The following is a 12037-nucleotide window of genomic DNA, read 5'->3' on the forward strand; positions in this document are numbered from 1 at the left end:
GTCGGCGGGTGCTGTCTCTCCCCGTATCGCTGTTATCATAACCGACTAACCGACCGACTGATTGACTGACTCCGGCTCCGACTCTGGGGAGGCTGCTTCTGGCTCTTTCACTTTGCATACGACGCTGAAATTACAATATAAATGTATATATGCGGCATACATACAGAAAGAAACAATCTTTAATCAGCATTTACGCTTTCATCTTTCACATTTCTCAAAGCCGGCGCGCCGCTGGCTGGCGAGTGAAAAACAACACCAGCAATATCGCCATAAACAACAATTCAACCTGTTGACGAGCAGTATGCGCATGCGCACAGCCAGAGATAGAGATACAGAGATACAGATACTCCTCAGATACTCGGGGAGGAGGCCGGCCTTAGTATTTGTTGGTTTTGGTTCAGTTTGAAACTATTTTAATTTGCTGGCAAATTTGCATAGTCTGCATATTTTACAAATTTGTTCGTCTATTTGTCTGCTTTAATTCCGAATCGGAGGCCATAAACATTTATAATTTCTTTCTCTTTCACTCCGTCGGGAGCGGGACAAAAGATGAAAGCAAGAGTGACATTTAAAGCGGTCCAGCCCAGGCCTTTATTTGGGGGAACCTTTTGTCTGAGTCCAGCCCACATTTTGGGGGGCCTTACGCAACATCCGAGTGTACGATAATTGAAGAATGGGGATCGATCGGCTTTGTGGTTTCGGTCTTTCGGAATGCCATTCAGAGGATTGTGTCCAGACTCCCGACTGTGGTCACAATCGAACCGAACTCGCTTTATGATGTTAAATCACAAGAAGCCTGGGAACTCGATGGTCTCTCAGATTATGATGGATCTACAATGGGACGATGCTGATTCTTTTGTAAATATGAATGGGCATTGTCTGAGTGAATATTTACTGCATCAAACATATGTTTGGTATTTGCCGAGTGATAAAAGATTTCAACAGCGATACTTCAATCCGAATCCAATAGATCGTGAGCACAACCGACTGCCGAGACGGCTGAGACTCCTCAAGAATTGCAAGAACAACATGCATGGCGTGTAGGGTACTCGCTGCTCCTCTCGCTGCCCCTCTCGCTGCCCCACTCGCTGCCCTTCTCGTTGCTTTTCCCGCTGCTCCTCTTGCTGCTTCTCTCACTACTCCTCTCGCTGGTCCTCTCGCTAATCCTCCTTCTGATCCTCTTCCTGCTCCTCTCCCTGCTCCTCTCGCTCCACCCCTCGCTGCTCCGTAATAAGGGTTGTTTTTGCCATAGATGATTGATATCAAAGTCAAAGCAGAGGGCACTCAACAGTTCAGGGTTGCATACGAGTCCACCTACGATTAAGGTCGATGGGTGGAGGGGTAAACCCCCCTCAATTAACGTTCATTCGTTCCGTTCTAAGCCTACATTAAATTGTGTAAAATTACACAACTCTGTTCCGCTCGATCATCTGGAAATTGGTTTAGTAATCGCTCGCAGAGCCAAAACGCCTGTAATTAAGCTAATTGCGGACTATCTATCACTTCCCGATTCATTATTCATTCACGAATATTAATTGTTTTATAATTTGAAGGGGAATGAAGGCGGCTTGCAGCTAATTGTGAGCAAACAGAAAACAGAAAACATCAAATCAGGCGTGGAGTGGAGGCACTCATCCACAGCCCAGGGCCCGCATTTGATGGTTAAATATCTTAAAGATGTTGTAATGCAAATTACAGTCCCCAGACGCCAGACATTCCATTCCATTCCACTCTGCTCCACTCCACTTCGCGCTCCCAAAAATGTGGGAAACGCAGGCAAAGATTGCGATTTGTCGACGCCTCTTTGGCTCCCTCTCTGGGGCTCTGTCTCACCCTCTCTCTGGCTTTATTTAATTAATTAATCAATAAGTTAATCTGCGATAAAAGCCAAAGAAATCTGGCTATGAATTTTCGCTAAATCATCAATAAAAAGTGCAAATATTAAATGAAACACGAGGGAGAGTATCTGAGAAAAGCATCGTTTCGTCTCGACTGGTCTTGGCCTCATGTTGTTGCTGTTGCTGTTGACATGCACATGACTTTTCTCCTGACATTAGAAAGTAAATTGCCATGAGGCCACTTGGTCAACCGTCAGAGGCATGCACCACAGCAGCGCCGCAGCAGCCACCTCTGCCACCTCAGCCACCAGCCATCACATTTATAAAACTTTATTACGAAAAAAAAGAAGGTAAATACTTTTCTATTGAACCTGATCAAATGCAGGCGTCGGAGGAGGAACGCGAAGTGGTGGTAGGGGAGGGGAGGGCTGAGCAAACAATTTAAAGTCAGTTAGCCCAAGTGCCGCGGCTTTATTATTATTAATTGGATTTGACTAAAGGAAAGTCCGAGACCATTGTCTGACCCTGAGACAGCGTTTCCCATTTCCATTTCCATTTCGATTATTCGCAATAATTTCAATCGGAAATGCAATTCTCTCCCGTCTCGTGGAAAGACTTTCGAGCCGAGAAGCGAATGTTTTGAGGGCTCTTCGAGCAATCTAATCTTATCAGAACGGGTTAACCAATTTCTTTCCATTTTTTTTTGCTCACCGAACAAAGTACAGATACACAGATACACAGATACAACTCGTGTGTATGTAGGTGTCCCTCTCTCTCTCTCTCTCTCTCTCTCTCGCTCTCTGTTGGAGGCCCTGTTGGGTCGAGTATTGGATCACCAATTAAGCGACTGCGAATTGACGCACTGGTCGTCCGGTGATTCATCGCCAGATAACGAAATTTGATTTGATTCTTTCATTTTTTGATGGCCATTGCAAAAACATGCGTGGCCCCAGCGAACATTTAACCCAAAATCTCGATGGGGAACACACAATTTTAGTAATTTCATTCAATCTTAACTCCGCAATCACTGTTTAAAGAAGTAACATATGGTGTGTGCTTATTTCTGCTCAATTTATTTCGATATTAATTGATATTTCGTTTCCTTCCTCTAGTGATCGGTCATCTAATGGCCTGCTATTAGAACAACACTTGAACGTCCGCCGGCATCGCTTAGAACTCAAGCCCTTAGCTCTGTTTGTTCCGACACATAAAGATTGCTAGTGCTTTAACTAGTACCTTATATAGTATTAATAATAATGGTACAAACAGTTCTACACTAAAGTAGGGGCATGGCAATCACTCTTCAGTTTAATTGAATTTTTAAATGAAAAATCATTTATCCGGTAGATTAATCGAGTTTCTATAACATTGTGGAAGTTTTATAAGCGGTTTTTTAAGGCATTCTTCTTGTAATTCGTCATTAATCTCGTCGTTGGTCTATGTAATTCGGGAGATCTGTCTAATATTTACTTTCAAAGTGCCTTCAATGGTCGTAATTAGAGGTGCGGCAAAATAAATCACAGAATCTCAGAGGAAACCCATTGTACATAGAATTTTCGAAGAAAGCCTAAACGTAAGTTGAAATTGTCGAAATTACAGAGAGGTTGGGCGTTCATTGGAAGGTTCAAGGAACAGAAGCCAGTTTTTTTAGAGGGGTTCCTTCGTAAATACATCTGTATGTGCATGAATTATCAACGATCTGAAGATAGATATGTAGAATATGTACGTTTAAAGACAGGATACATCCTAAGATCAGTTAAGCCCTTAGATATATGTACCTACTATAAGTATCTGAAATGTCTCTGGGTAAATCTCCTCACAAGTCGGGTAGAAATAGGCAATGATCTCAGGATTGTTTCCTGAATAATCTCCTGCCATCTCCCCTGAATCCCTCAGCTCCTATACGGTAGATTAATCGACACATGTAGATTATACAAGTGTCAACTGTCCATCTCATGGGGATCTCGAGCATGCCGCCATACCAATTCGGAGGCTTTAGCTTTTGGCAACACAACTCGCCGCTTGGCTCTAAGCCGACTCGCTCGCACTTGGGCCTTGCTGTTGTGCCCTGCTGAAGATTTCAAATTGTAACGCTCGAAAGTCAATCAGAAGCACATGTGCGCAGGCACCCGAAAAGAGCCGCGAGGCTGTCCCATAAATTAAGCATTAATAAAACCCAAATTGTGCGAATTTCGACAGCCTGCCATACATTTGAAATTCTTTGCTAAATGTCAATTAATTATTAACTGGAACCGCCTTCTGCCCATCTGCCTTTCTGCCTGCCTGGCGAGCATTCAAATTTATTATTTAATTATAAGTCGCGGCATGTTCCATGGCCATCTGACAGAGGTCTCCTCCATGATGGAATGTTTGGCCCCGTCCCGGGGTCCCATCCCGTCCCGTCCCTGGAGTTGGCTCTTCCGAAGCCTGTGCTTGCCTCATTTCCTGCGAAAGTGACGGACAGGCCAGCCGGAGACAATAAAGCACCACAATGATATCATGCTGTGCCTTTGAGCTCATCTCTTGCTCTGCGCCATGTTTTTGTTGGTTCCGAAAACTGTGTTCTGCCTCCACCTGCGGTTGGGGTTCAAAAGTTGAATGCGGAACCAACACAATGGCCCAAAGAGGCCCAAGATCATGTCGGTAATTCGCCGCTGAACCGCTGAACCGCTGAACCGCTGAACCGCTGTATGAATGAATCATAGCGGATCCACTCCTACAGGAAGAATGGAAAGTGTGGGTTCTACTCCATTTTATTCCACTATCTCTAGGCAAATCAGGTTGAGGTTGTTCCAATAACAGGCAATATTTTACTCCACTTTTGATGTATTTATTGTGGGTTTCCAATTGTTTTTTTTTTTGGTTTTTGGCGTACCTGCTGCTGGAACCGTTGTCCCCGGAGTCACGCTTAATAAACCACAAAATGGAATTGCTGGGCCGTGTTGCCACGAATCCACAAGGAGGAGGGCAGAGCAGGGCGGGGGCACGGGGGGCAGTTTGTAATCAAAAGCCGGCCGGTCAGCAAATCAAACCGAAACCCAGCCTGAAAGCACCTTGGCCCGGGGCTGAGTCAACTATTTTTAAAACTGTTTGTTGTTTGCTTTAGTTGTTGTTGTTGTTGTTGCTGTTAAATTGCATTTAATTGTTTAACAAAATGCCAAAGCGCCTTATGGATATGTATCTGTGTATCTATGCATCTGTATCTGTTTTGGAGTGTGCAGAGATAGAGATATAACTTATAATACAATTGCTCATGTCGGGGCTGGGGTTGGGTTTGTCTGGGGTTTCGGTGGGTTGTTCATTGACAATTTTCCGTTGAAATGCTGTTGGTCACCTGCCAGCGTCTCCCCCCCCGTTCCGCACCGAACCGATCTGTCCGTCTGCACAACAAGTTTATGATTGCTGAACCCGTTCCAGGTTTTATTACGATTTCTGTTGTGTTGGCCGGGGCTTGGCTTGGTCTGGCCCGGCCCGGCCCGGCCCGGCCGTACACTGCGGAAGTTTCAGGCCAGGAAAAAAATAGATCACGGGGTACGGTGCAGGGGTTGGGCGGGGGGATATTTTTGCATATTTTAAAATGCAATTGGAAAGGTGAACATTTTGTGCTCTGCTCTGCTCTGCTTAATTGCGATTGACTCGTTTATGGTTTCGTAAATGATTTCCCGCCAACTGTCCAAGCTGTGACTGTAACCGAATCCCCCCCAGATTATGGCCATATTTATGCCGTACTATTATTATTATTCACAATTTTTACAATTGCCATAAACGTAATCCCCACTTCATTTCTGTTTCGTCTACTCCACAGCCTTTGACAACAACAATGACGAGCATCATCACCATCACCATCACCACCATCATCCGCACCACACGCCGCTCGTCGTCTCGCATCGAAAGGTGAGTGATACCCCCCTGGACTGGGATACCCCCCTGCTCTTTCTTCTTCCTATTCCCTGGACATGTACTCGTATTTATTTCTGTCCGGCCCATTAACTGTTTTCAAATCTTTCACGTGTCTCTGGTGGGGGGACTGCGGGGGAACTCTTTTTAGTGCCCCACAGATTAAAGATTGGAGATTACAGATTAGAATTATGGCTCGTAAAGCTCGCTCAAATGAGTTCATTCCGAGCGGATTGTCCGCGTGTCTATGGTCATGTCTTGTCTTGCTGCGGTTCCGGTTCGAGTTTTAATTAAGTTCTAATGATTTATGATAATAGAAGGGGCACTTTGAGGCCCGGGAAATGTGATTTCGCAGGGCAGATCAAAGCGGACCAGTCCGTCATTGGGCATTCCCATCAGGTGGATCTTCTGGTGCTTAAAAGTCTCTGAATTGCTCTTAAAATTGGACTGAACTAATTAAAGACCAATCATTCAGTTTTAACGGTGTTTTTTATGTTTTTTACGTCGCGTCGTTGGCTCGTTATAACAATTTCCCATAAGCGAACGGACCTTCCTTTCGAATACCATGGTTTAAAGTAAGGCGAATGTTTGTTTGGGGCTTAGATGAATAGGAAGAGCCAGGAAAAGCGAATATAGAATATTCCAATATTATAGGACTAATATAAACCAGTATTGAGCGAAATATTCTACTGAAAATGGACTGAACGACAGAATACTGAAATTTACACTTAATCATGGATCCCCAGTGGATCCGTAATCATGCGAGAATGAGAACAACAGCACCCATTCTCACTCAGAACCCACAGTCTATTGATAATCATATTATTGAAGCAATATATATAGAATTTAGATGGAATCGAGAAGAATCTTTCAAAGCTTAAATTTTCCGGAAGTAGTTCATTAAATTCTCGAAATTAAATATCTTCCAATCGATCGGCTTTAAAGGATGTTGCCCATATAGGGTTCCCCTTGTTAGTACTTTCTTTTATATCTTTGTCTAACATTGAGAGATTTTCCATTTCGCGCACAAAAGAAAGTGGTAGTCGGTCGGTCGATGGTCAGAATATCGGACATAACGTTATTTTTATTTATTTGCATGTGTGTTTTCGGGGAGCCCAGAGAGCTCCCCATGATTGGTTTTCTTTATTCGTGCGCCAAGAAGTAGACGTACCCCAATGGTGTTTTCAATCAACCCAAGGAATCCACTCCCTGGTCTTCGGCTCGCATCAAATTTAACAGGCCATAAAGCAAAATGAGGTACAACCAGCACAACATCTAAGACTGCGACTGCGACTATGAAGGGGAGAGCGAGAGCGAGACCCCTGGCATAATGTGTGAAAGTGTTGGCGGCCGCGGCCCAAAACAGCCACAACACACAGCGGCTTTATGGCGATTTTAGCAGATGTTCAACATGCCCAGAAAACTCCTCAGTCCTCAGTCCGGTCCCCTACTCCTCCTCCTCCATCGAGTGCGAGTGCCAGTGCGAAAGTGTTTTCTGAAAAGCCCACGAAGAATGCACTCGAGGGTTTTCTGCTCGGTTCCCAAGCTCAGGCCGGAGCCAAAGAGCGGTGGAAATGCACAGGCGCTCCACTCCACTCCGCTCCACTCCCCCTCCGGAGAGGAGAGTTCACATGATGATCGTTAGTAGCGCTGTTGTTGCCGGGTTTTGGGGGGCAGGCTTGAATCGCTGCTAAGGTAATTAAAACAACGAGCATCTGGTGCTGCAGCGGCGGCGGCAGCGGCGGCAGCGGCACTACCAACTGCATTTAGGCCCAGAAGATCGTAACATGGAAGCGCGAAGTTTCTCTACGCCTGAACATTTTTAATGTATCTTTTAGTTGGACGGGATGCGGATGGGATGCCCCACAAGAGAGCTGCCTCTACACCGTTCCCCCTCGCCAGATGCCGTTTTCAATTAAGTGTTGCCGCGATTGTTTCCATGTAATGGGTGTGTGTGTGAGAAATATGCATGTTTCTCTGCCACTCAATGGAGGTCGTTCGTTCCTTATGTTCTGTCCCTGCCACCCCCCCCCCCCCCCCCCCCTGCCTACCCCCTTGCGAGTACAAGGCGCTGCCATTGTCTTCGTTCCATGTGAAATTTCCTATGCCTTCTGAATGTCGATGTCGAGATGGGGTTAGCCTTAAAATTCTTATAATTTACGCTCCTACAAGACCCCTGCTTATTAAAAGAGGGGGAAACGGTGCAAATATGGGTGGATTTTCTTGGGAAAAGCATAGCCATTGAATATGTACAGTCAAGAAACAAGTAATAGAAACCAAAGGCACGTATTCACATTTCAAATATTAGTTTTTACGATCAAATTTTAACCATTCTTCGGGGAACCATTGGGCATTCTGTTGAACCCACTCTAATGTTGTTCCTTGATTGTTTTACAATAGTTTAAACCGAATATTTGGGACCAAGAAAGATATACAATCACTATTACTGCGGATCCTGCATGGGTTGTGGTTTAAATGGGATAGATATTGAAAGAAAACATATCCAAAATTCAACAAAAATAGACCAACACAATCTCCCATATTGCCAAAATTTTAAAATAATTTTCTTCTATTTATTACAAAAGAGAAAACGAGAAGAATGGGAGCCACTTCTAGGATGTTTGACAAGCTCCTTGTTCCAAACTTAAAAGAACAAATCCCTTTCTGATATTGGAAGATCTAAAATCTTTAGTACATAAGTACCTACATATGTATATCTCTTAGATACTTATGTATCGTATCTATTGCAAAGTAGACAGATTATCGTAACATTTGCTTCTAGTTTTCGGAAGTATTTTCAGCATTTACAATGCCATTATTCCATTCGGAATAATTCCATGCCATCCCCAAGAGATGGCATCGTGCCCTATCAGACAGTGATTTCCCCAAAACATTGCCATTATAGAGGGTCCCCCAATTAATACACCCCCCATCACCAGCCCCATCGCCAATGATGAATCCAGCGATCCATCAGCACTCGCTCATCGGCTGAAACAAGCTCAAATTGGACATTATTATACAACAATTGCAAATTACCAGGAGGGAGGTGGTGGGGGGGCAGATTTTTCGGTCGTAAGGTCAGTCCTCCCCCTCGACAAAATATGGGCGTTAAAAGTGCGACTGCAATGCGCAAAAATATTCATTTGTTTAAGGGGTTGGGGAAGGGGGAGGGAGTGTGAGAGGGGTGGGGGTGGGGGGGCGAACAACAATTGAAATTGAGTGGAAAAAACAATTGCCAGTGGAAGAGGTACGTGGCAGGGGCACAGACAGAGGCAGAGACCCAGACAAAGTTGCGGCCAAAGGCAGAGAGGCCTTTGCTCAAGAGTTAAGAGTGACAGCGCGTGCAGTGACATTTTCCGCTCGAACTGCACTTTAAACATGTTTGACCTTTGTTTTGAGTCGTCGCAGCTTTAGCCACAGATACTTGTACACATAGATATTCCCAAGCCAGAGACAGAGAGCCACAGAGAGGGAGGGGTACCGAGTAGTTTGGTGGAGATGAGGCCTTAAGTAACTAACTATCGGGTTATGCAATTGCCCAAAGGACCGACCAAAGCGATGCGGAACTTATGGCACCTATCATATGACAAAGCGTGATACAGACAGCAGACAACAGACAGCAGATCGTTGGATTATGCAAAAATACAAAAATTGATGATCATACGTGTACGGGTACGGGAAATTGGTATTGGATAGAGATGGAGATAGAAACAGAGATATGTTTATGGATACAAATTACTGGTGGCAGCCCACTAACCGCAGAAGACTTCATCAAGACCGTCAGCAGTGGCACTCGGAGGCACTGCCTCCTGGTTTTCCGGGCTCGTGGCTCGTGATCTGACTAACGGACTGACTAACTGACTAACTGACTGAATGACAGCCAAATGGAGCTGTGGGCTGGCGGCTGGGGGGCAGCTGGGGGACTAGGAAGTCTGTGGCGAATTTCTGCGGTTAAATCAACCTACTAAGGTCGCCAGAAATTTGTAATCTATATCGCGGATTGCCTGCTGAATGCTGATGCGCTTCGCCACACTCGACTGCGTATAGGGAAAACACACTCACACACATACACTGAGAGAAAAACCTTCAAAAGTCCCAGCCCCCCCCGTCCCCCGTCCCACCAGGGGCTTGGATAAGGGCTTGGCCCTCCATTTGTTGCGCTTGCATTGCCATAAATACCCGCTGTACTCGTGTGGAGTCGAGTTTACAATGCAGGAAAAACCAATAAAGCGTTTGACAGTTCGCAGGGGGGGCATTTCTGTAATTGGTTTACGGTTTTCCAATATATATTCGGGTGCGGCTCCACAGATCCCTGCCCCGCAGAGCCGACACATCCGACAGATGTTGAGGCAAGTCTGAGGTCCGCCAAATAGGATTACCCTCTCCTCCCACACCGAGACACCGAGACACGGCTTTTGGTCGCTTTTGGGGGGCTTTAATTTCCTTTAATTGGGTTAAGGGGCGACAGGCAAAAGAGTTGATCGGAAACGGCAAATAGGGCAGGGCATTCCGCTTGGGTTCCAGTTGGGTTTGGCCCAAACTTCCCCTTGAGATTCCCACTAATCAAGGTCCAAAGAAATGTTACAAAATTCTATGAATAATAGAGCAACCCTTGGGTAGGCAGTAATCTTCTTCGCTTATTGTTTAAACAACAAAATATTCATTACATTAAGAAGCCACAAGCCCCATTTTGGCTGTCAGGGTTACGAGTCTCGGGTCTCGTGTAAAGAGCTTCCATATCTCTGAAATAGATAAGTACGGACTGCAGAAGCCGTGGCCTAAATAGTCATAGATATCGGATGGCACTCGCACTCGGCACCAACTTTGGGCAGGACAGTGTACTCTTTTGCGAGGTGATTGGGTAATGATTGAGCGGAAAATGAGGCAACACCTGGTCATACCCCCCTCGGTGGAGACACAGTACTCCGGCACTCTGGCACTCTGGCAATGCAAACCTCGGCGCAGATCAAGGTTCTGTTCTGTCTGTCTGTCCCGAGCAAATACTAAAGCCAGTCCCGAAAGTGTGCACAATTATTTACTGCAAATATTTCCCCCTGAAATGAAACACTTTGGGCCCTGACTCAAGTTCGGGTGCGCTCCCAGCGGAGTGTATTCGCATATCGCATTCTGACTAAGACCTTAGCGGCCCAATGCGAGCAAGAGCCGAAATAAGTCATAGCCGTTTTTGTTTTCAGAGCGTGAACAGCTGGCTGGCTGGCTGGCTGGATGGCTGGCCTACCTGTTCCATTTAACTGGCCCGCCTGTACTTTTATGGGTTCGGTTCGTCCGGGTGGGGGTACCTTATGCTCCAGTAGCACCAGCAGCAGTCCCAGCAGCAGCCCCGGCAGCAGCAGCAACATCTAAAAAAACGTTGCAAGTGGCAACAACTGCCGCTGCTGTCTGATAAAAGTAGCTCCAAAAACAATGGCAGCCACATGGCTCTGGCTCCACTCTGGAAGGCGACTTGGTTGAGTGCCTCGCCGTTTGTTTTATGCTTCGTCTGGTTCCCGGGCTGCGGCTCTGGTTCTCTGGCTCTGAATCTGAATCTGACTCTGGCTCTGGCTCTGGCTCTGGCCACGCTCTGTGCTATTTCTACGCATTTATAATAAGCGGAACCTGGCACAGTGGGACGAGAGTAGTCCAAGCGCAATAAGAGCCAAAGCTCTGTGAAGATCATATATTCAAATATCATCCAGATCTAACAGTTACTATCTTGATTCTTTTTATACTTCAATTATTATTATCCGTGGAGTATTTCGTCTTGAAAATTACATAGATTCTAATATAATCTACTAGGGAGCGGAAAATTCTTTCATTAAAAACAATGACAACGACAAAAAAATGATCTTAAAACTGTCTTAAAACTAGGACCTATGGTTTTTTTTATGATCTACAATCGAGCGTTTATCGGAACAAAGTGCAATACCTTTTCCTTTTATAGATTAAATATCATTTGAATAGTTTTTTTTTGGTATTCATTTATTTATACGATGTGGAATATGAATGCTTGAAAAATAGATCTGAACAAGAACATTTTATTTGAAACACTCTGCCGTGAGTTTCGAATAAGTGTTCGGAAGTGTTCCTATATAATACATAAAAATACGTCTTATATTCAGATAGATTTTTGAAGATTTAAGCTTTAATTTTGAAGACAGATAAAACACATCGAAGAGTAATGGAAGTATTGCTTGCCCTGGACATTCCACTTTTCCACTTTCGAGCATCTCTGGCCCCACTGTGCCACTTGATGATGGCTCGCGAAGGCGCAGGCGCACCGCTCTGCCATTGCCCATTGTTCT

At 45.1% G+C, this 12037-nt stretch overlaps 1 protein-coding gene across 3 annotated transcripts in view; it reads left to right on the forward strand.

The window, feature by feature from the left end:
* The window catches only part of LOC108162431 (protein spire), a 40073-nt gene that overhangs the window by 6411 nt on the left and 21625 nt on the right, over positions 1-12037 (forward strand). For all 3 annotated transcript variants that reach the window (XM_017297166.2, XM_033393835.1, XM_033393837.1), the window contains exon 2: positions 5644-5732. In XM_017297166.2, the coding sequence (XP_017152655.2) occupies positions 5644-5732 (89 nt within the window). The remainder of the gene's footprint in view (positions 1-5643; positions 5733-12037) is intronic.

Source organism: Drosophila miranda, chromosome 4, assembly GCF_003369915.1.
Source record: "Drosophila miranda strain MSH22 chromosome 4, D.miranda_PacBio2.1, whole genome shotgun sequence".
NCBI lineage: Eukaryota > Metazoa > Arthropoda > Insecta > Diptera > Drosophilidae > Drosophila > Drosophila miranda.